Below are 25,037 nucleotides of genomic sequence, written 5' to 3'. Positions count from 1 at the left end.
CGGGGGTCAGCGTGAATCCCGCCCCCGCCGTCCTCCCAATTCTCCGGCTCCCCTCAAAAACCGGCCCGGCGTGAGTCGCGCCGCCCGCCTCGGAGAATGGCGGGGTCCGGCGCGACTCAATGGGCCCCGGGGCTGTCCGGATTCTCCGGCCCGCGATGGGCCAAAGTCCCGCCCGCCTGTAGCCGGTCCCGCCGGCGTAAATCAGAGTAGGTCCCTTACCGGCGGGACCTGATGGCGCGGGCGGGCTCCGGGAGGGGGGAGGGGGGGGGGGTCGCGGGGGATCTTGCCTCGGGACGTGCCCCCATGGTGGCCTGGCCCGCGGTCAGGGCTCACCGATCTGTGGGCAGGCCAATGCCGTGGGGGCACTCTATTCCTTCCGCATCGGCCGTTGTGGTCCTCTGCGATGGCCGATGCGGAAGTGAATCCCTGTGTGCATGCGCGGGGATGACACCAGCATGCGCTGGCGCTCCTGCGCATGCGCCGACTCGCGCCGGCCGGCAGAGGCACTTCGACGCCGGTTGGCATGGAACCAGGCCCCTATCCCGCAGGCCGGCGGGGCGCCAACCACTCCGGAGCGGGCCTAGCCCCTGAAGGTGCGGAGGATTCCGCACCTTTGGGGCGGCCCGACAGCCGGCGGGATAGGGACCCCCCCCCCCCCCCGCCCCGCCGGGTAGGGGAGAATCCCGCCCCTTGTCCTTCGAGAGGGTAGCAGTATTGGGTTTGGAAGTCGCGGTCTGAGGAGTGATGGTGAGTTCCTGCAGTGCATCTTGTAAATGGTACACACGGCTGCTCCTCTGTCAGCGATGGAGGGAGTGAATGGGCGCGATTTAACGGGGAAGAAACAGAATCCCGTCTTGGGCACGTTTAGCGGGGGGTGTTTCTTGGCACCTGCAGCACCGAGAACGACCCCGCTATCAAACGGGACTCTCTTTTTGGCCTGAGTGAGGAACTCCCCGCCGATGCCACAGGAAAAGATTGGGGCATTAATTTTCAATGCGGATCTGATCTCTCAACAACATCCCCCCCCCCCCCCCCCCCCCCCCCCCCACCCCACCACTACAGCCTCCGGACCCCCAACGTATCAGCAAGGGGACGACCCTCCGGCCACCCCCTCACCTTACCTCATAAGGGCAGGGTACCCTGGCAGTGCCACCCTGGCCGTGCCAGTACAGCAGTGCCAAGGTGCCCGGGTGGCAGCTGGAATGCCGACGTGCCACCCTTTCCAGCCAATTACAAATACTTGTTCGAAATTTAGTCGCTGTTAGAATGTTGGAAAAACGTCCGAAAGACCCACCAGACAGCCGTGCGATGTCGATCATTACCAGGTGCGGTTTTTAAATCACAAAATATGTGAACTCGGGGAAGAGATCCAAATTGTGAAAGGGTTTCATTAGTGAATAGTGAAAGCATTTGAATCACCTGGGGTCATGAAAGGTGCTATAGAAATGCGAACCTTTGTTTCTATCTTCTCTCTCTCTCGTGTGTGTGTGTCTTCTCACCCTACTCGCTTTCTCACGTACTAACTGGTACTGTACGGTTAGATGTGACTTCTGCCCAATAGTGAAAGGTTGGACTTATTCCTAACTTTGATTCAGCAACTTTCACATCCGCAGGTGATGTCCAGGTGATTTTGTCAATACGTTGGACCCTTCAAATAGATTTGTTGAGCGATGAATTTGGGCCTGGACACTGGGAAGAGAGCCTGTTCTTTATTTGGCACCATGGGGCTGCTTAATGTAGCTGAGTGGACAGACGTGGCCGCGGTTTAACCTCTCATTCAGATGACAGGGTTCCTGAGTACGGAACTCCCTTATTATTATAATGGAGTGTCCGGCTAGATAATGATAAAGTGAGTCCTGAGCCTATAACGTTGAGACTTTGAAAATGGAATGATTCGGGGCACTGCATTTTCCTCCATTCTTTCTGGGGATGTGAGTGTCACTGGTTGGGCCGGCATTTATTGCTCATCCCTAACCTGTCCATCCATGAGAGGCTGGCAGTGGCCACCTTCTTGAATACTTCCGAGTGCCTCGCTCGGCCACTTCAGAGGGGCAGTTAAGATTTAGCCACGACGTTGCTGCGGGCCTGGAGTCACGTGTAGGCCAGACCGGGTAAGGACGGCAGATTTCCCCTTCCCTCAGGGGCATTAGTGAACCAGATGGGGTTTTTAGACAATCGATAATAGTTGTCATGGTCACCATATTCCAAATTTGTTGACTGAATTTAAATTCCACCGGCTGCCGTCTGGGCCCACATCCCAGGAGGATTTGCGACCAGTGACATTACCTCAATGACTCCGGCCACAGGTTGTGTGATTAGCCATGTCACAGTGCGGGTGTGCAAAGCCTGGAGTCACTGGGAGCCTTGTAGCGCGCGGTGCTGGGTGTGTAGTAACTCATGCCACTCGACCAAAATACTTTTCCTTTTCTCCCCTCTTTCAGTTGCCGTCAAGAAGATCTTGGAAGCAGAGACTGGTTTGAAAATCGTGCAGGCTGGTGTGGGTGAGGTAAGTGGCTCTATCGACCAGTTCCCCCATGCTCACTCAGTGTGACACCGCAGCAAAGACAGTGGTGGGTGCGACATACCGACAGGGCCCCAGATGTTCGTCAGAGCTTCATCCAAACGTACCACCACTTTGACCCCCCCCCCCCCCGAGAGATTCAAGCTCCCTTTGCGATAAAAGACCGACGTTCCGTCAGCCTTTTGTAATCATGTTTGCCCCTTGTTGCGCTAACAATTGCACACAGAAATACAAAACGGTACAAAAGAGGCTTTATTACCGTGAGATGTTATTACGTCAAGTGGAGCTGTAAAATGGCAGCTCAGGAGACCTCATGGAAATTTATACTGCTCCTGTGGGCGGAGCTAGCCGGCAGGGGCTTACCGACAAACTATGCAGGGGCTTACCGACAAACCTGTAATAACCGGTACTATTGTACATCCCCTAATAGAGGCACACACATATATATACAGTGGTATTACCACACCCCTTCCACGAGGTTTAGCAATTTCTGTACTTGAACCCCTAAATCTCTCTCTCCTTGTCCACCATTCTTAGATTCTTTCATTTAGTCCTAGAGTTTTACAGCACAGAAAGAGGCCCTTCACCCCATCGTGTCCATGCAGGCCATCAAGTACCTATCGTAATCCCAGGCAGCACGGTGGCGCAGTGGGTTAGCACTGCTGCCTCACAGCGCTGAGGTTTCAGGTTCGATCCCGGCTCTGGGTCACTGTCCGTGTGGAGTTTGCACATTATCCCCGTGTCTGCGTGGGTTTCGTCCCCACAACCCAAAGATGTGCAGGGTAGGTGGTTTGGCCACGCTAAATTGGAAAAAATGAATTGGGTACTCTAAATTTTAAAAACAAATCTATTCTTATTCCATTTTCTAGCACTTGGTCGTGTATGCAGTGGCATTTCATAATATAATAATCTTTATAGTCACAAATAGGCTTACATTAACACTGCAATGAAGTTACTGTGACAAGCCCCTAGTCGCCACATTCCGGCACCTGTTCAGGTACACAGAGGGAGAATTCAGAATGTCCAATCCACCTAACAGCACGTCTTTGGACTGTGGGAGGAAACCGGAGCACCCGGAGGAAACCCACGCAGACACGGGGAGAACGTGCAGACTCCGCACAGGCAGTGACCCAAGCCGGGAATCGAACCTGGGACCCTGGCGCTGTGAAGCCACAGTGCTAACCACTGTGATACCCGTGCCTCCCATTCCAGTTCTCATCAAAATTCTTCTCAGATGTTATGAGATGTTCCTGCCTCCCCCACCCTATCAGGCAGCGAGTTCCAGATTCCCACCGCCCTCTGGGCAAAAATGTTTTACTCAAATCACCTCTTACCTTAAATCTGTGTCCTCTGGTTAGTGACCCCTCTACCAAGGGGAAAAGTTTCTTCCTATCCACCCTATCAATGTCCCTCATAATTTTAGACACCTCTATCAGGTCCCTCCTGAGTCTTCTTTGCTCCAAGGAAGCAAACCTCAACCTAACCAGCCTCTCAATAGCTGAAACGCTCCAGCCCAGGCAACATCCTGGTGAATCTCCTCTGCACCCTCTCCAGTGCATTCACATCCTCCCAATAGTGTGTCGACCCAACCTGCACACAGTGCTCCAGTTTGGAAACTATTCTGATTCATCTTTCTGGTGTCCGAGTGGTCTAGAGGCGCCGGCGGTACAGATGAGAGTTTAGCAGCAGGTGAGCTCTGTCGAGTTAAGTTCTGAAGATGGAACAAGGTGGTCTCAGTGGGGCCGTGAACATTAAAAGCTGATCTCAGGATCAAATGTGACACCAAGGGCAGAATTCTCCCCTCACTCTCCCCCACATTGAACTCAGCTGCCGCAGTTACGTCCACTCACTGTCCCAACGCCTCTCTGCGACTTTTACCTGCGCTAACTGTGTCACCTATGGGCGTCTGGAGTGGGTGACACCGTGACCATCTCCGTACTGACGCGTTTACACACAACCCTCCTCCGGGTTCCAGTAGATGAAACAGTTTGGAGTCTGTGAGCATCAAAGGCACTCGTCATGAAACGAGACACATTTATGGGGCAGTTAATTAACGGCCCATTTTATTTTTTAAAAAAGTCTGTGTCTCAGGCTCTGGTAAAGCTGAGCATGCCTTTCTCTCTCCAACTCCCTTCCTTCCATTGTGTTTACTAATTGGGGAGGTGTTACAGTTCAAAGCCAGTGACCTTCTAACAGGAGAATAATGCCCTGATTATATTCCCATTCATTTCCCATTTCCTCTTTGTTCCACTGGGGATAATTTGGCTCTTGTGGAAGCATTGCTTATCCACACGGTCTAATTAACGTGCGAGGCTGCTCAGAGAACTCCTCAATGTAAAGCAGTGAAGTGTTTTACGGCAACAACAACTTGCAACGACTTTCACCGAGGGAGACATACCAAGGCACTTAACAACAGCCTGCATTTATGTGGCGCCTTTAATGCGAATGTAACTTACCAAGGCGCATCGCAGGAGCGTTGTAAAACAAATGATCACACTGAGATGCATCGAGTCATTGTGGCACAGGAGGGCACCATTCGGCCCATCGCGTCCGTGCCAGCCCTCTGTAGAACACTGGTTCCGCATGCAGCACCTTATAGGAAGAATGTGAATGAATTCGAGAGCGCGCAGAGAAGATTCACGAGAACTGGTTCCGGGGATGAGAATCTTCTGTTGTGAGGATAGATTGCGGAAGTTAAGACTCTTTTCCTTGGAACCAAGAAAGCAGGGAGGAGATTTGATGCAGGAGTTCAAAATAGTGAGGGGTGTGGACAGAGTAGATAAGGAGAAATTGTTTTGCCCAGTAGGCTGGACGGCTGGTCCATGATGCAGAGCGAGGCCAGCAGCGCGGGTTCAATTCCCCGGACCGGTTGAAATGCAGGCCCCGCCTTCTCAATCTCGCCCTGGGGTGTGGTGAAGCTCAGGTCGAACCACCACCAGCCAGCTCTTCCCCCCCCCCCCCCCCCCTCAAAGGGGAAAGCAGCCTGTGGTCATCTGGGACTGTGAACTTTAGCTAAATCTGTCAGAATCTTGACCCCCTATCAGATCTCTCTTCAATCTCCTTGACAGTGAGGAGAACATTCCCACATAAGGGGACATTAGGTCTTGGCCAAAGCGTTAGGAATATAGTTATTAGGAGCAGGAGTCAGCAATTCAGCCCTTCGAGCCTGCTCCGCCATTCACTCACATCGTGGCTGATCTCTTCCTGGTCTCAAATCCACCTCCCCACCTGTTCCCCATATCCTTTATCAGGAATGTATCCATCTCCCTCTTGAAACCATTTAATGATTCAGACACGGCACGGTCGCATTGTGGTTAGTACAATTGCTTCACAGCTCCAGGGTCCCAGGTTCGATTCCCGGCTTGAGTCACTGTCTGTGCGGAGTCTGCACGTTCTCCCCGTGTGTGCGTGGGTTTCCTCCGGGTGCTCCGGTTTCCTCCCACAGTCCAAAGATGTGCAGGTTATGTGGATTGACCGTGATAAATTGACCCTTAGTGTACAAAATTGCCCTTCGTGTTGGGTGGGGTTACTGGGTTATGGGGATAGGGTGGAGGTGTGGACCTTGGGTAGGGTGCTCTTTCCAAGAGCCGGTGCAGACTCGATGGGCCGAATGGCCTCCTTCTGCACTGTAAATTCTATGATTCTATGACACACCCGCATTACAGGACAGCGAATTCCAAACTTTCACCACCCTCGGCGAGAAGTGGTTCCGCCGTTGAGGGTTTAAGGGGTGCCTTAAAGGAGGAGCGTGAGGCCGTGAGGCAGAGCGAGCTAAGGACGGAATTCCAGAGCTTGGGTCGGAAGTGGAGTGATTGAAATCATGGATGCTCAATCAGCCAGAATGAGAACTCCGAGATCGCAGAGGGTCGAGGAGATGACAGAGATAGGGAGGGGTCAATGTGGGAGACCAGCCAGGAGAGTGTCGGAATGGGCGAGAGGCGCCGGCGTAACAAATGAGAGTTTAGCAGCAGGTGAGCTCAGTCGAGTTAAGTTCTGAAGATGGAATAAGGTGAGGCCGGGAATATTAAAAGCTGATCTCAGGATCAAATGTGACACCAAGGGCAGAATTCTACGCACCCAGAGAAAGCGAAATCTAGAAAAACTGGGAAGAATAATTCTGGTCTCAACTAGTCTCATATTCGCAAATAGGGGAAATAAAAATACTGCTCCAAAACCTTTTCCTATATCTCCCCCCCCCCCCCCCCCCCCACAACCCCCCTCCCGCCAAGACGTTTGGGGAGGGGTGGGGGAGCGTGAAATTGCATGGACAGAATTCGCTCCGGGTTCCCACCCACCCCGACAGGGTAGTGACTTTACGCTGGGCCTCAGACAGGAATCCCGCCTTTGCCCCAGGTACGGTGCTTTGGTGACCACCTCATGGCCACAGGAAGTGTCGCTTCCGGCCCAGCCTCGGTTTTGAGGCTGGCGGGCTTCTGACAGCTCAAGGGGGCAAATGTGTAAATAAAAATAGTTGGAACTCAGGTGAGATGGTGGGTGGGGGGGGGGGGGGGGGGCTCCATCAGAAGCCCCCTTCCGATGAGGGGGGGGCTCCATCAGAAGCCCCCTTCCGATGAGGGGGGGGCTCCATCAGAAGCCCCCTTCCGATGAGGGGGGGGGGGGCTCCATCAGAAGCCCCCTTCCGATGAGGGGGGGGGGCTCCATCAGAAGCCCCCTTCCGATGAGGGGCTTTAAAACTCTATGATCTCTGAAACTCCTTCCCCCACCGGCCTATCCCTCAAACCCCCCCCCCCCCCCACCACTCACAACCCCAGAGGTATTCCCTACCCTCCCTCCCCTGGGACCCCCCTGTCACTTACTTTCATCTCCGGTCGCCAGGAGCTAGTTCCAGGCAGCTCCAACAACCAGTTGACTTTTATAAGTTAATTATACAGAATGGTTGAAGGCTAAAGTGGCCTTAAGTCAGAACTGATAAGAGACAGAATCGTTGTCAAAGTGGCTGAGAAAGTCCTTTCGGACATACTAGGAGTCAAGGGTGATCTGACTGTAGAGAAAGACTGCAGGGGCTGGTTTAGCACACTGGGCTAAATCGCTGGCTTTTAAAGCAGACCAAGGCAGGCCAGCAGCACGGTTCAATTCTGGTACCGGCCTCCCTGAACAGGCACCGGAATGTGGCGACTAGGGGCTTTTCACAGTAACTTCATTTGAAGCCTACTTGTGACAATAAACGATTTCATTTCATTTCATTCAAAAGGCCACACAATCAGACAGGATGTAATAAAACAACACGCTGCTTCCTCGGCAACATCGCCTGAAAACACAGCGTTAGCTTTCGCAAGTACACTGAGGACACCCAGCTCTACCTCACCACCACCTCTCTCCACCCCTCCACTGTTGATAAATTATCAGACTGCTTATCCGACATCCGGCAGACATTCCCTCCAGCGAAACATTGGGAAAACCGAAGGCAGTATTGTTGGCTCCCGTTCCAAACTCTGTTCCCTAGCTCCTGACTCCATTCCTCCCCCTGCCAACAGTCCGAAGTTAAGCCACTCCACTTGCAATAGGCGGGACTTCTGCCCCTCACTCAGGACGAGGTCCCGCCTTGGAGACCTGCCGGCCAATCAGGTTGGCCCGTCTCTCCAGGCGCAGCGCTGCGGTGGCCAGAATAGGCACTGCAGGGAGGCTGCCTGGAACTCAGTCCCAGATTGCTGAGTTCAGGGAAGGACAACTTTAACTGTTCTGCTGGTTTGAAAGACGGCCAGGTCGTGATCCCATTGAATGGTGGAGCAGACTCGATGGGCCAAATGGCCTACTTCTGCTCCTATGTCTTCTGGCGCTGCAGTGACAGTTATTTTCAGAAAGGCTTCCTGCGATTGTTGTGTTTTGGTGGCCTCCCGCGGCAATGACAGTCCCGACTGATTTGTCTTTAGCTTTGTGCACTGAATCGGATTGGATTGGATTTGTTTATTGTCACGTGTACCGAGGTACAGTGAAAAGTATTTACTCAATCAGCCATTCTGGGCCTTCCCTGTGATATTGGAACCTTTGCAGTCCTGGTGCTTTGCAATCGATTTTGGCTCAGCTATTTAAACTTTCCACTGTTTTTCTTGCACCGAGCCTGGCCGCTACGTGGCCTGGCTTTGGCCGCTACATGGCCTGGCTTTGGCCGCTACATGGCCTGGCTTTGGCCGCTGCGTGACCTGCCGTTGGCCGCTACGTGGCCTAGCGTTGGCCGCTACGTGGCCTGGCGTTGGCCGCTACGTGACCTGGCGATGGCCACGACGTGGCCTGACGTTGGCCGCTACATGGCCTGGCGTTGGCCGCGACGTGGCCTGGCGTTGGCCGCTTCGTGGCCTGACGTTGGCCGCTACGTGGCCTTACATTGGCTGCTACGTGGCCTGGCTTTGGCAGCTAATTGGCCTGTCGTTGACCGCTACGTGGCCTGGCAATTGCCGCTACGTGACCTGGCGTTGGCCGCTACATGGCCTGGCGTTGGCCACTACGTGACCTGGCGTTGGCCGCTACGTGGCCTGGCGTTGGCCGCTACGTGGCCTGGCGTTGGCCGCTACGTGGCCTGGCGTTGGCCGCTACGTGGCCTGGAGTTGGCCGCTACATGGCCTGGAGTTGGCCGCTACGTGCCTTGGCGTTGGCCGCTACATGGCCTGGAGTTGGCCGCTACGTGCCTTGGCGTTGGCCGCGACGTGGCCTGGAGTTGGCCGCTACGTGGCCTGACGTAGATTCTGGACCCGGGCTGGTTCCAGCGTCTCACAACCAGGCTGCTCTGACTTGTTTTTTGCAGCACTGAAGCTTTTTATACTAGTCCTGGCTTAGAGCTCTGTGAGCATTCACAACGGACCCCCCCCCCCCCCCCCCCCCCCCCCCCTCCACAAAACCCTGCCCTGTCTTCTGCCTTTCTGCTTCCAAGTCTGCAATGGAGCTTCTTTCAGACGATCTGTCTTCATTCCAGCTGCTTTCAGTCAGGTCAGAATGCTGCTCCTTCAGTTTTCCACCTTTCTGCTTCAGCCTCTCTGAGATTCCGAGTTTTCCATTAGCTGCCACCATGTTGTATATTCAGTAGGTCTCACAAAGAGGTTCTGAGTCTGGTATGGTTGAACACTTGAGTTTTTATTGATAACACATTATTAAGTACATCAATACAGGATGTGGCCCATAATAGACCTAACTCCATGCTGGGAAAAGGAAGAGCAGCCGGCAGTCACATGGTTTAGAGACTTGTTATCGTGGTGGGGGAGGCCATCTCCGACCCCAGGACAGATTCGAGTGTGAGGAATTCATCTGTTTCATCTGTAATAAAAAAGACCATTTATAAGCCAGGTACTGAGTCAGACAGACGGCTCCCGTCTTTGCCAAACAAAACATTGGTGACTTCAATGAGCAAGCTTGAGGATGACCCTGAAGAGGCATCGGGAGTCTATGAGCTCAACATGGTGAGATTGAGCAAAACACCAGCCCCCCACCCGCCATTGAAATTGTTCTTATTGTTAACGGCTGTCCACTAAATAAGGAGGTTCATACAGGTGCGTCTGTCACAGCAGGGGGAGGAGGGCAAATGTTCAGGTGTCCGCAAAGAGAGCTGCAGCATTTGCACCTCAGCAGTACGTTGGTCCCTTGAGGCGCCTGTACTAGGGAGGCACTGGAGATATCGGGGAAAAACGTCAATGCCATAGGTTAGCAGCACCAGTCCGCCCAGCTGACCATAATCGGAGCACAAAAAGACCGAGCCTCGTGGAGCGAGACGGTCTGAAGAAAATCAAGCTGAACTGGCTGGAGATATTCAGAGATATTCCAGGTCTTCCAGAGAGAGTTGGCATGCATCAAAGCCAAGATATATCTAGAGCCAGAAGCATCGCCACAATGTTTACAGCCCAAGCGGGGCCTTACGCTCGACACCAAAATGTTGAAGAGAAGTTGAAGCATCTGGAAGACCCGGGGTGGTTACTCCAGTACGGTTTTCAGAATGGGCCGCACCGATGGTGTTTATCCGGACCGTGCAGGAAGGATTTGTGGCGGTTACAAGGTGACTGTGAACAGGGCTGCTAAAGTGGATAGATATCCAATAGCCAGGATAGAGGACCTCTACCCAAAATAAGAAGGAGGCCTCAAATACGCTAAATTGGATCGAAGCCATGCATACCAGCGCCATGCATACCAGCAGCTCGAATTGGAGGAGGAACCAAGAAAGTTTGTCGCCATAAATGAAGGCTCGCTCCAGTGTACGAGGTTGTCCTTCGGTATTTCATCTGCCTGTGCTATATTTCAGCGCACAACGGAGAGCCTTTTACAGGCTATCCCAGTGGTTGCTGTGTATCAGGACAACGTCCCAATGATGGGGACAGCACCAGAGGACGCGAGTGAATGGCCTCGTCGCGCCTGAGTCCATTAGATTTCGTGAGAGGCCTCTTGCGGGATTTGCGATGCTCGGAACGCCTCGTCAGACGTCGCCATCTAGATCCAGATGCACCTTACGTGAGCAGTTAAGCTGACTTAAAGATGTCGGTGCCCTTGCTCCTTAGACCTGGGAAAGAATACTCACACCTGGGAGACTTTGCCATGGCGCCGTTTAGCTGGTCCTCACCAACGTGGACCAGGTGTAACGGCACCTGGGGGGGGGGTTCTCCCAGCCACTAGAGGCCCCCGGGTGGTTGGACTCTGGGCAGGGAGGTACCCTGGCATTCTTGGTGCCACCTGCACACCTTGGCACTGCCCCTCAGGCATCCTGGCATTGCCACCCTAACCCTAATGCTCCATCGTTGAGTATATTCAAGGGTGGGGTAGACAGAGTTTTGGATTCTCAGGAAATTAAGGGATGTGGGGAGGGGGCGGGAAAGTGGCCTGGAAGCCCAAGATCATCCAGGATGGAATTGAATAGCGGAGCCGGCTCGATAGGTCATATGGTCTATGTAAACATAGAAAATAGAAGCAGGAGGAGGCCATTCGGCCCTTCGAGCCTGCTCCGCCATTCATTATGATCATGATCATGTTCAATACCCGGATCCCACCATCCCCCCCATATCCCTTGATCCCGTACCAGCCTCCCCGAACAGGCGCCGGAATGTGGTGACTAGGGGTTTTTCACAGTAAGCCTACTTGTGACAATAAGAGATTATTATTATTATTATCCCTTTAGCCCCAAGAGCTATATCTAATTCCTTCTTGAAATTACACACCGTTTTTGCTTCAGCTACTTTCTGCGGTAGCAAATTCCACAGATTCACCACTCTCTGGCTGAAGACATTTCTCCTCACCTCAGTCCTAAACGGTTTACCCTTTGTCCTCAAATTATAGAACATAGAACAGTACAGCACAGTACAGGCCCTTCAGCCCATGATGTTGTGCCGACCATTTATCCTAATCTAAGATCAACCTAACCTACACCCTTCAATTTACTGCTGTCCATGTTCCTAAGAGTCGCTTAAATGTCCCTAATGACTCTGACTCCACCACCTCTGCTGGCAGTGCATTCCACACACCCACCACTCTCTGTGTAAAGAACCGACCTCTGACATCTCCCCTATACCTTCCTCCAATCACCTCATGACAGCCATTTCCACCCTGGGGGCAAGTCTCTGGCTATACACTGTATCCATGCTTCTCATCACCTTGTACACCTCTATCAAGTCATCTCTCTGGCTTCTTCGCTCCAGTGATAAAAGCCCGAGCTCGCTCAACCTTTCTTCATAAGACATGCCCTCCAGTCCAGGCAGCATCCTGGTAAATCTCCTCTGTACCCTCTCCAAAGCATCCCCAGCCTTCCTATAATGAGGCGACCAGAACTGGACACAATATTCCAAGTGTGGTCTAACTAGAGTTTTATAAAACTGCAGCAAAACCTCGCGGCTCTTAAACTCAATTTCCCTGTTAATGAAAGCCAACATACCATACGCCTTCTTAACAACCCTATCAACCTGGGTGGCAACTTTGAGGGATCTATGTACGTGGACCCCAAGATCCCTCTGTTCCTCCACACTTCCAAGAATCCTGTCTTTATCCCTGTATTCAGCATTCAAATTCGACCTTCTAAAATGAATCACTTCACATTTATCAAGGTTGAACTCCATCTGCCACTTCTCAGCCCAGCTCTGCATCCTGTCAATGTCCTGTTGTAACCTGCAACAGCCCTCAACACTGTCTACAACTCCCCCAATCTTCGTGTCATCGGCAAACTTACTAACCCACCCTTCCACTTCCTCATCCAAGACATTTATGAAAACCACAAAGAGCAGAGGTCCCAGAACAGATCCTTTTGGGACACCACTGGTCACCGACCTCCAGGCAGAATACTTTTAATCCACTACCACTCGCTGTCTTCCTTCGGACAGCCAATTCTCTATCCAGACAGCCAAATTTCCCTGTATCCCATACCCCTATGACCCCTAGTTCTGGACTCCCCCACCATCGGGAACATTCTTTCTGAATCTACCCTGTCTAATCCTGTTAGAATTTTGTAAGTTTCTACGAGATCCCCTCTCACTGTTCAAAACTCCAATGAATATAATCCTAACCAACTCTGTCTCTCCTCATGTGACAGTCCCGCCATCCCAGGAATCAGCCTGGTAAACCTTCGCTGCACTCCCTCCATAGCAAGAACATCCTTCCTCAGATAAGGACACCAAAACTGCTCACAATACTCCAGGTTTGGCCTCACCATTGCCCTATACAATTGCAGTAAAACATCTCTATTCCTGTACTCAAATCCTCTCGCTATGAAGGCCAACATACCATTTGCCTTCTTTACTGCCTGCTGTACCTGTGCGCTTACTTTCAGCGACTGATGCACGAAGATACCAAAATCTCGCTGAGTATCCACCTCTCTAAATTTACACCCATTCAGATAATAATCTGCCTTCCTATTTTTTGCTGCTGCATCTGCCATGCGTGTACCCACTCACTTACCCTGTCCAAATCCCACTGAAGCATCTCTGCATCCTCCTCACAGCTCACCCTCCCACCCAACTTTGTATCATCTGCAAATTTGGAGATAATACATTTAATTTGCTTGTCCAAATCATTAATATATAATGTGAACAGTTGGGATCCTAACATAGATCCCTGTGGTACCCACTAGTCACTGCCTGCCAATCGAAAAAAGACCCGTTTATTCCAACTTTCTGCTTCATGTCTGCTAACCAGCTTTCTATCCATCTCAAGACACTACCCGTAATCCCATGCACTTTAACTTTACATATTAATCTGCTACGTGAGACCTTGTTGAAAGCCTTCTGAAAGTCTAAATAAACCACATCCACCGGTTGTCCCTGGTCAACTCTACTAGTTACATCCTCAGCGCATTCTAGTAGATTTGTAAAGCATGATTTTCCTTTCGGAAATCCATACTGACTTTGTCTGATTACACCACTGCTTTCCAAATGCTGTGATGTGAAATCCTTGATAATGGACTCCAGCAACTTCCCGACTACCGACGTCAGGCTCGGGTCTAACGTTCCCTGTTTTCTCTCTCCCGCCCTTTTTGAATAGCGGGGTTACATTTGCTACCCTACAATCTGTAGAAACCATTCCAGAGTCCAAAGAATTTTGGAAAATGACCACCAATGGATCTACTATTTCTAGGGCCACTTCCTTAAGTAGTCTGGGATGAAGATTATCCAGCCCTGGAGATTTTCCACCTTCAATCCCATTCATTTCTCAGAAACCACGGTGGCCTAGTGGTTAGCACAACCGCCTCACGGCGCTGAGGTCCCAGGTTCGATCCCGGCTCTGGGTCACTGTCTGTGTGGAGTTTGCACATTCTCCCCGTGTCTGCGTGGGTTTCGCCCCCACAACCCAAAAATGTGCAGAGTAGGTGGATTGGCCAAGCTAAATTGCCCCTTAATTGGAAAAAATAATTGGGTAATCTAAATTAAAAAAAAAAAAAAAAAAATTTCTCAGAAACCATTTTTTTATTCATACTGATTTTCTTCAGCTCCTCACTAAAACTTGTGCTTCTGGGACATGTACATGTTAGTAGGAGGGTCTGATACACACAGGGTTAATGTGGGATTGAGTACAGTACAGCCCACACAGCGATGTAAGAAGGCATATGACCTGGACCCAGGGTCAGTCAAGAGAGGGGCAGAGATGTGGCAAGATCTAGGGTGGACCCACATCTGTACCCGCTTCTGCGAATATGCACATAATTGCGAGTCATTAATGAAGACTTTATGTTGTTTTACTCAAGACTACACAGCCTACTTCATGGTGTCCAAAACAAGATTCTTCAGTCTACTCCTGATCCTGTTTCTTATGTTATGTCCTGGGCAATGTGAGCTAAACTGGTGAGGGGGGTGTTAAAGCAGAGAGACTGGGAGTGTATGTACCTTTGAAGGAGGCAGGACAAGTTGAGAAGGCATCCTTTATTTTGCTTAATAAAGGAATGGCATACAAAAGCAAGAAACCTTTTTTTTAAATCACTGGTCAGGCCTCATGTGGAGTATTGTGTCCAATTCTGAAGGATTTCAAGGCCTTAGAGAGGGTGCGGAGGAGATTTAATAGGATGGTCCCAGGGACGAGGTACTTCAGTGAATGTGGAGAGACTGGAGAAGTTAGGATTGTCCTCCCCAGAGCAGAGAAGGTCAAGAGATTTAATAGAGGTGTTCAAAATCAGGACAGGTTTTGATCGAGTCAATGAAGAGAAGCGGTTTTCACTGACAGATTTAAAATCATTTGTAAAGAGTCCATGGAGAAATTAGAATTGTTTTAGAAAAGTGAGCTGTTCTGATCTGGAACTCATTACTTGAAAAGTCGGTGGATGTAGATTGAATGGTGGAACGGAACTGGATGAATACTTCATGCGGACGACATGTTCAAGAGCAGGAGCAAGAGAGAAGGACTCAGTAATAGCTGTGATGAATTGGCTCCTCCAGTGCCCCAGATTTGATTCTGTGGTTGTGAGTTGGAAAGTTGCTGGGGATTGGACGCAGCGAATGGAGGAAGAATGATCTCCGCGTCAGCCATAACTGAGACAACAAACTGCCTGGGAACTGGCGTGGGTGGTGGGGCAGATTTAAGCCGCTGTGCAGTTCCCGTGGAATGATCAGTCATTCAGTCTGGCTGGAGACACTGGACCTGATGCTTATTAAAACAACAACAGCATACCGGGCGGCACGGTACCACTGTGGTTAGCACAGTTGCCTCACAGCTCCAGGGTCCCAGGTTCGATTCCCCGCTGGGTCAATGTCTGTGCCGAGTTTGCACGTTCTCCCCGTGTCTGCGTGGGTTTCCTCCCACAGTCTAAAGATGTGCAGGTTAGGTGGGTTGGCCGTGCTAAATTGCCCTTAGTGTTCAAAGAAGGTTAGGAGGGGTTATTGGGTTATGGGAATAGAGTGGAGGTGTGGGCTTATGTAGGGTGCTCTTTCCAAGAGCTGGTGCAGACTTGATGGGCCAAATGGCCTCCTTCTGCACTGTAAATTGTATGATATAGTAACATAGTAAGTCGCCCTGAGATGTATCACAGGAATGACAAATGGGCAAAATTGAACAATGAGTCACACAAGGAGATATTTGGGTCAGGTGACCAAAAGCCAGAGTTGAAGGTTCAAAGGAACAAAGTTGGCAAGGAGGTTGGGAATTTTAATCGACATATAGATTGGAAGAATCAGATAGGCAAAGAGAGGCGAGATGAAGAGTTCATAGAATGTTTGGGATAGTTTCTTAGAACAGTACGTTCTCGAGCCATCCAGAGAACAGCTATACCGACCTGGTATTGTGTGACAAGATAGGATTAATTGATAACCTCATGGTGAAGGCACCCCCGGGTAGCAGCGATCATAATATAATTGAATTTTGCATTCAGGTTGAGCGAGAGGCGGGTGCGTCCAAGACTGGTATTTTAAAAGTAAACAAGGGTATCTTTGAGAGTGTGAAATAGAGCCAGCTAAGGTGAATTGGCAAATATGCTTAAGGGATAGATCAACAGATGTTCAATGGCAGACATTTAAAGGTATTTTGCACGTTCTCTCCGTGTCTGCGTGGGTTTCTTCCGGGAGCTCCGGTTTCGTCCCACAGTCCAAAGATGTGCAGGTTTTCTGGATTGGCCAAGATCAATGCGCAGGGTTACAGGGATAGGGTGGGGGGAGTGGGCCTAGATAGGGTGTTCTTTCGGTGGGTTGGTGCAGACTCGATGGGCTGAATGGCCTCCTTCATCACTGTAGGGATTCTATGGTTATTTAAGAATAGACATATTCCAAAGAGAAAGAAAAATTGTAAGAGTAAGACCCATTATCTGTGGGTAACTAAAAAAGATAAAAACAGCATTAAACTTAAATATATATTTGCGCAAACGTGAATTGCCGGTCAGAAAATTGGGAAGGACATTAAATAATGACCAAAATGATTGATAAGGAGGGAAAAACAAGAGTATGAGAGAAGGCCAGCTATTAATATAAATCCGGACAGTAAGAATTTCAATAGATACTTAAATCGGAAGCCACACTGCCAGGGTCCCAGGTTCAATTCCCGGCTGGGTCACAGTCTGTGCGGAGTCTGCACGCTCTCCCCGTGTCTGCCTGGGTTTAAAGACGTGCTGTTCGGTAATTTGGACATTTTGAATTCTCCCTCAGTGTACCCAAACAGGCGCCGGAATGTGGCGACCAAGGACTTTACGCCGTAACTTCATTGCAGTGTTAATGTAAGCCTACTTGTGACAATAAAGATTATTATTATTAAATAGGAGTTAACAAAGTGAGCATTGGTCCTATGAAAGTGCATCTGGGGGATTGATAATGAAGGTAGGGCTATGGCGGATGAATGAAACAGGTATTTCACACCTGTAGAATCCCTACAGATTCAGTCTTCATTACAGAGGCACAAGCAATTGAATCAGATAAACCTCTTGCGGCTAAAGGGATCAAGGGATATGGAGCGAAGGCAGAATTAGGGTATTGAACTCGATTATCAGCCGCGATCATAATGAATAGCGGAGCAGGCTCGAAGGGCCGAATGGCCTCCTCCTGCTTCTTTAGCCTATCTTTCTATGTAACATCCCAGAGATAGCTGTAATTCAGGAAATGGAAAGGAGGGAGGAACTAGGAAAAACCAGGGAAGTTCGCGGCATTGAGCAATGGACTGTGGGCTGACAGATTCCCTGGTCCAGATGGACTTCACCCTAAGGTCCAATGAGATAGTTGATAGTTTTACTTTTCCAAAATTCCTAAGTTTCGGATTATGTGCTGTTCTTTATTCACAAAGAGAGGAAAGCAGGAAACCACAAGCCAGTTAGCCTAGTTCTAGCCAACACGGGAACAGGCTACACCGACCTGGTATTGTGCAATGAGATGTGATCAATTGTTAACCTCATGGTGAAGGCACCCCCAGGTAGCAGCGATCATAATATAATTTTAGACATCCGTCTTAGAACACAAGAATTAGAAGCAGGAATAGGCAGCAAGGCTATTCAAGCATGCCCTGCTGCACAGTAAATTCTATCAAATCTATGCCCCGCCATTCAATATGATCACGGCCGATCTTTGCTGGCCTCAATTCCTTTTCCCTGCAATTTCCCCATATCATAATAATAATAATCTTTATTGTCACAAGTAGGCTTACATTAACACTGCCGTTGCTGTTTGTCATTTTTATAAATGACCTAGAGGAGGGCGCAGAAGGATGGGTGAGTAAATTTGCAGACGACACTAAAGTCGGTGGAGTTGTAGACAGTGCGGAAGGATGTTGCAGGTTACAGAGGGACATAGATAAGCTGCAGAGCTGGGCTGAGAGGTGGCAAATGGAGTTTAATGTGGAGAAGTGTGAGGTGATTCACTTTGGAAAGAATAACAGGAATGCGGAATATTTGGCTAATGGTAAAATTCTTGGTTGTGTGGATGAGCAGAGGGATCTCGGTGTCCATGTACATAGATCCTTGAAAGTTGCCACCCAGGTTGATAGGGTTGTGAAGAAGGCCTATGGTGTGTTGGCCTTTATTGGTAGAGGGATTGAGTTCTGGAGCCATGAGGTCATGTTGCAGTTGTACAAAACTCTAGTACGGCCGCATTTGGAGTATTGCGTACAGTTCTGGTCGCCTCATTATAGGAAGGACGTGGAAGCCTTGGAACGGGTGCAGAGGAGATTTACCAGGATGTTGCCTGGTATGGAGGGAAAATCTTATGAGGAAAGGCTGATGGACTTGAGGTTGTTTTCGTTAGAGAGAAGAAGGTTAAGAGGTGACTTAATAGAGGCATACAAAATGATCAGAGGGTTAGATAGGGTTGACAGCAAGAGCCTTCTCCCGCGGATGGAGGTGGCTAGCACGAGGGGACATAGCCTTAAATTGAGGGGTAATAGATATATGACAGAGGTCAGAGGTGGGTTTTTTACGCAAAGAGTGGTGAGGCCGTGGAATGCCCTACCTGCAACAGTAGTGAACTCGCCAACATTGAGGGCATTTAAAAATTTATTGGATAAGCATATGGATGATAAGGGCATAGTGTAGGTTAGATGGCCTTTAGTTTTTTTCCATGTCGGTGCAACATCGAGGGCCGAAGGGCCTGTACTGCGCTGTATCGTTCTATGTTCTATGTTCTAAATTAAGTTACTGTGAAAAGCCCCTAGTCGCCACATTCCGGCGCCTGTTCAGGTACACAGAGGGAGAATTCAGAATGTCCAGTTCACCTAACAGCACGTCTTTCGGGACTTGTGGGAGGTAAACGGAGCTCCCGGAGGAAACCCGCGCAGACACGGGGAGAACATGCAGACTCCGCACAGGCAGTGACCCAAGCTGAGAATCGAACCTGGGACCCTGGAGCTGTGAAGCAACTGTGCTAACCACTGTGCTACCGTGCCGCCCACTATAGCTCTCTATTCCTCTATCCATCAAATATTTATCCACCTCCACTTCAGATACTTCTAAAGATCCAGCCTCGGGGGCAGAGAATTCCAGAGATTCACCACCCTCTGTGAGAAGACAGTTCTACGCACCTGTTTTAAATGACCGACACTTTATCTTGTAGTTCTGTCCTCTTGTTTGAGATTCTATTCCTGGTGAGGTCTCGCCAACACCTTGTCCAATTGCAACAAAACATATTTTTAAACGCTAACCCTTTTGCAATAAAGGCCAAAACATTAGAAGCCATTTGGGGAAGCACGATAGCACAGTGGTAGCACAGCTGCTTCACAGCTCCAGGGTCCCAGGTTCGATTCCCAGCTTGGGTGACTGTCTGGAGTCTGCACGTTCTCCCCCTGTCTGCATGGGTTTCCTCCGGGTGCTCCGGTTTCCTCCCACAGTCCAAAGATGTGCAGGCTAGGTGGATTGGCCGTGATAAATTGCCCCTTAGTGTCCAAAAAGGTTGGGTGGGGTTACTGGGTGAAAAAAATGAAAATCGCTTATTGTCACAAGTAGGCTTCAATGAAGTTACTGTGAAAATCCCCTAGTCGCCACATTCTGGCGCCTGTTCGGGGAGGCTGGTACAGGAATTGAACCGTGCTGCTGGCCTGCCTTGGTCTGCTTTAAAAGCCAGCTATTTAGCCCAGTGTGCTAAACCAGCCCCTTAACAGGGTTACGGGGATAGGGTGGAGGCGTGTACTTAAGTGGGGTTCTCTTTCTAAGAGCCGGTGGAGACTCGATGGGCCAAATGGCCTCCTTCTGCACTGTAAATTCTATGATTCTAGGGCAGCACGGTGGCCTAGTGGTTAGCACAACCGCCTCACGGCGCTGAGGTCCCAGGTTCGATCCCGGCTCTGGGTCACTGTCCGTGTGGAGTTTGCACATTCTCCCCGTGTCTGCGTGGGTTTCGCCCCCACAACCCAAAGATGTGCAGAGTAGGTGGATGGGACACGCTAAATTGCCCCTTAATTGGAAAAAATAATTGGGTAATCTAAAATTTATTTTAAAAAAAAAAAAAAATTTCTATGATTAAAGATTCTATAGGGCACTTGGAAAAATTCAAGACCATCGGGCAGAGTCACCATGGTTTGGTGAAAGTAAAATCATGTTTGACCAATTTGTTGGAGTTCTTTTAAGGAGTCACATGGGCTGTGGACAAAGGGAAACTGGTGGATGTACTATACTTGGATTTCCAGAAGGCATTTAATAAGGTGTCACATCAAACGTTATTGCATAAAATAAAAACTCATGGTATAGGGGGTAGCATATTGACACAGAAAGAAGATTGGCTAACTAAGAGGAAACAGAGTTGGCATTAACGGGTCTTTTTATAGTTGGCAGGATGTGATGAGTGGCATGTCACAGGGATCAATGCTGGGCTCAATCTTTTACAATTTATGTCAAATAGGTGGGAAAGTAAATTGTGAAGAGGATGTAAGGAGGCTACAAAGAGACACAGATCGGTTAAGAGAGTGGTCAAAAATCTGGCAAATAGCGTGGGCAAATTGTCTATTTTGGCAGGAGGACTAAAAATAGAGGCTTATTGTCTACATGCTGAGAGATAGCAGAGCTCTGAGGTACAGAGGGATCTGGGTGTCACGGTGCATGAATCACAAAAGGCTAACACACAGGTACAGCAAGTTATTAGGGAAGGCAACAGAACGTTATCGTTTATTGTGAGAGGAATTGATTCCAAAAGTAGGGAGATTATTGCTTCAGTTACACAGGGCACAGGCGAGACCACGGCTGGAGTACTGGGTACATTATTGCTCTCCCTATTTTAGGAAAGATGTGAATGCAATAGAGAGAGTTCAGAGAAGGTTATTCGGCTAACACCGGGGACGGGCCGATTGTCTTGTGCGGAAAGGTTGGACAGGTTAGGTTTGTTTCCACCGGAGTTTAGAAGAGTAACAGGCGACTTGATTGAAACCTTTACGGTCCTGAGGGCGATTGACAGGGTGGAGTGGCTGTTTCCTCCAGAACAGAGTGGTCAATGTTTAAAACTAAGGGGTCGCTCATTTAAGACCAAGATGAGGAGAATTTTGTTTCTGAGGGTCGCGAATCTCTGGAACTCTCTTCCTCGAAAGGCAATGAAAATGAAAATCGCTTATTGTCACGAGTAGGCTTCAATGAAGTTACTGTGAAAAGCCCCTAGTCGCCACATTCCGGCGCCTGTCCGGGGAGGCTGGTACGGGAATCGAACCGTGCTGCTTGGTCGGCTTTAAAAGCCAGCAATTTAGCCCAGTGAGCTAAACCAGCCCCTGGTGGAAGCAGGATTGAGGCTCAGCTAGATAGACTCTTGATCAAACGAGAGGGCGAAAGGTTAGCGGGAGTAGGCAGGTTGAGGTTACAGTCAGAACAGCCATGATCTTCTTGAAGGGCAGGGCAGTCTCGAGGGGCCGAGTGGCCTACTCCTGTTCCTAATTCGTACGTTCGTAGGTTTAGGGAGGACGTTTCCGAGTTTATGGCCCCGGCAGCTGAGGAGGTGCCTACCCACGGTGATACAGTTAAACCTGAGAATGCTGAAGAAATCAAGTCTGATCCAATTGCACCGCGAAATGGTAAGAGGCCATCGAAAACAAAGCAGATCCTTGCCAATGGTGGCACCTTGCTGCACCCGGGCAGTATAAGGAATCCACTGCATGCAGAACGCAATGGGGGCACAGGGTGTCGTTTAAATGCACGCCTTTTTCCGAAGATGGATTCTGAGGCCTTTGAAATCTTATGTGCAAGTTTAATGTGCCGATATCAAACTCCCATCTGCTCACGGTGAGCAGAGGCAGAATCGCGGCATCGTGGCGCCGCCGGAGAACGCCATTCGGCCCCTCAAGTCTGCACCAGCCCTCCCAAGAAGTGTGAGGGCTCAGTGCCGCTCCCCTGCCTTTTCCCCGTAACCCCCTTACACATTGTTTCTCTTCAAGTGATCGCAGCGTCCGGCGTGTCATCACTGGCCCGCTGGCTTTGTTGGATGTCAGCTCCGCTCCTGAATATTTTGTGTGGAAGTGAGATTGCAGTGTACATGCCCCCCCCCCCCCCCCCCAACCCCCCCCCCCCCAAACCCTTTCACCCTCCCCACCCTTCAGCTGGCTTCTGATGCATTTTGGTTGTGGCCTGGCCACGCCGTCCTCCCTGGCGTGGAAGAGTTAAACTCCGGGGGCTCCTGTGCACAAGACAAACATCACATTTATTCATTTATTTTGTTAATAAGGAGGCAGCGGCAGGAGAAAATCCTCCGAAGCGAATCTACACAAAACAAAAACGGCCACTAACCGTCAGCAACATGTGAAGAGGCTGCCATGGCAACCCTTTTTTTGATGTGACACACGGCAGCAGAAAATGAATGGTGATGGGAGGCTTATAAGGAGGGTTCAGAGCAGTCGAGAGCATTGCAGACTTCTTTCTCTCTCCCCCTCTCTCCCTCCCTCCCTGTCTTTCTTTCTTTCTCTCTCCATCTCTCTCCCACCCCCACACTCCTCACTGTCTCCCCTGACTCTGTCGTGTTTCCAATCAACCCCTTTTCCACAAAGGTTGCCGTCTCCTGACGAGCTGTGAGGTAAGCCAGCCATTAGCAAATGTATTTCCTTCAGCTTGGTGGGCCGGATGGTTTAATGCTCGCCCCCCCCGATGTGCAGTTATGTTTTATTGTCTACAAGTGGAGGGCGCTGACGGATTTCGGCAGGGTGCGATCGGGGTTGGGGAGGAGGACGACGTGGTGATTCGGGGTGTGGGAGGGCGCTGGTTGGCGGCGGCGGGGTGGTATGGGGGGGGGGTACTCCATTCCTTGCACGGCCTGTCACCTTGCCTTGGGGTGGGGGGGGGTGCTTTTTAGGAGAAGGTTGTGACCCTAAAGGTTTACTGGTGAACTCGGGGGAATAAAATGGGGAGAGGGTGGGGAAAGCAGAACATTTGAGGTAAATACACGTCAGGTTTTGAACTTGTTTTAAAATTCAGGCTGGGTGGGGGGGGGGGGGGGGGGGGGGGGGGGGGGGGGGGGGGGGGGGGGGGGGGGGGGGGGGGGGGGGGGGGGGGGGGGGGGGGGGGGGGGGGGGGGGGGGGGGGGGGGGGGGGGGGGGGGGGGGGGTGGTGGGGGGGGGGGGGATTCCTGTTTGAAATTATTGGTCAGGGAGAAGCTAGTGTGTGGGGGTCCAAATGAACGAACCCCCAAAATATCCATCAGTTTAATGCTGAGGGGGTAACAACCTGTCATGTAGTTTTGACAATGTGGTATTTTCCTGTTAGTGGAAATTGTTATTAAGAGGTTTGGGTCTTTTGTATTGATACCTTGTGTCTAATATCTGTATTAATCTATGGATTTGTGCTAATATTAAATGTTTGTATGAATATATATGCACATATGCATTTATATTAATAGATGTTTGTGTTTTATATGTAAATCGATGAATAGATATATAAATGAATTTTTTTAATTCGCTTTCTTCCCCCACCACCACCTCTCCCATCTGTGTGAGTTACCGACTCCAAATTAAATGTTTTTTCTGTGATGAAGTTTGCGTGTCCCCCACTCCCGTTAGCTGTTGACACAATCGAGCTGCTGGCCCTTGCCGTGGATTCCTGCTTTCCCCCTCCTTCCCTGACAGCAAAATTCCTTCTTTTTCAATGTAGAATTCGTCCACGTCCCCAATCCCGCTTTTCTCTCTGAGAAATTCCCATTTCCAGATGGGAAAAAAACCCCAGTAAAAAACAGGAAATGAGGATACTGGTCCGAACTTTTTTTCCCCCTCTTGATCCTCCCCTGGTGTAGAATTCCAAAATTCCTAATCCCTTTTCAGAGTAGAATTCCAAAATTCCTAATCCCTTTTCAGCGTAGAATTCCAAAATTCCTAATCCCTCTTTCTTTCTCGTGGCAATGTAAAAATTCCTTAATCCCCCGTTAACATGGAATTTTAATATTCTATCATATTTAATAGCGAATTCTAATGTTCCTGATTCACTTTTTGATTTGCAATTCAGATATTCCCAATCTTTTTAATTTACACTTCCGAAATCCGCAATCCCCTTTGAGTGTTAGAATTCTGATATTCGCAATCCTCCTCGGATTCTTGATCCAACACGTATTAACCTCCCCCCCCCCCCCCCCCCCCCCCCCCCCACCCCCACCAACCCCCCGTCCCCCCACCCAGGGAAAAATGAATCTTCCATGTTGGTGAGTGACCTTCCTTCCCCAATATTGTGTGCATGCGTTCAGCCCGTGCACCGTCTATCCTGGTGTACTTGAGCACGGGTAAAGGGTTCGTTCTCTAGTTTAAATTGCGAAAGAGACGGGTCAGCCTTAAGGAGGTAAAATTACTGGAAACGATTATTTGTGGAAAATCTATTCTCTTTTTAAAAAAAAATAGATCCTTTTCCTTTCAACGTATTTGCGCACTGTATCAGCTCAACATTTGGTGAGGGAATCAGCCATTTGTTCAGATTTCGCGCCCATGTTTTGGGGTCTTTCCTTTTGCCTCGCCCCTCGTGTCAACCATCGGATCAAAGCAGCGGGGGAAAGTCATTCCAACCCCTTGAACCATCTCTGCCAGTCAGTCGAGTCATGGCCCTGTCCATCTGCCTTGGGCCGTATCCTAGAATGCTCTGACCTACAAACTCTATCGAGCCCAGTTCTGAAATTTTCAATTGACCCTCAGCCTGTTTGGGGGGGTGGGGTGCCGTGTTCTCTATCTCCTCTTCTAAAAAGCACCGCCCACGAACGACCTGGCTCTT

At 50.0% G+C, this 25,037-nt stretch overlaps 1 protein-coding gene and 1 long non-coding RNA gene across 2 annotated transcripts in view; one reads left to right on the top strand and one right to left on the bottom strand.

The window, feature by feature from the left end:
- Positions 1 to 25,037, top strand: part of LOC119962331 (receptor-type tyrosine-protein phosphatase-like N) — a 296,288-nt gene that overhangs the window by 119,051 nt on the left and 152,200 nt on the right. The window contains exon 9 of the mRNA XM_038790310.1: positions 2,442 to 2,506. Within this exon, the coding sequence (XP_038646238.1) occupies positions 2,442 to 2,506 (65 nt within the window). The remainder of the gene's footprint in view (positions 1 to 2,441; positions 2,507 to 25,037) is intronic.
- Positions 9,589 to 19,493, bottom strand: LOC119962190. Its single transcript, XR_005459826.1, has 2 exons — positions 19,412 to 19,493; positions 9,589 to 9,787 (listed from the first exon to the last, which is right to left on the bottom strand). It is a non-coding gene; the product is annotated as an uncharacterized LOC119962190 (long non-coding RNA).

Source organism: Scyliorhinus canicula, chromosome 2 (assembly GCF_902713615.1).
Source record: "Scyliorhinus canicula chromosome 2, sScyCan1.1, whole genome shotgun sequence".
In the NCBI taxonomy this organism is placed as follows: Eukaryota; Metazoa; Chordata; class Chondrichthyes; order Carcharhiniformes; family Scyliorhinidae; genus Scyliorhinus; species Scyliorhinus canicula.
This window is presented reverse-complemented; position numbering and strand designations above follow the sequence as displayed.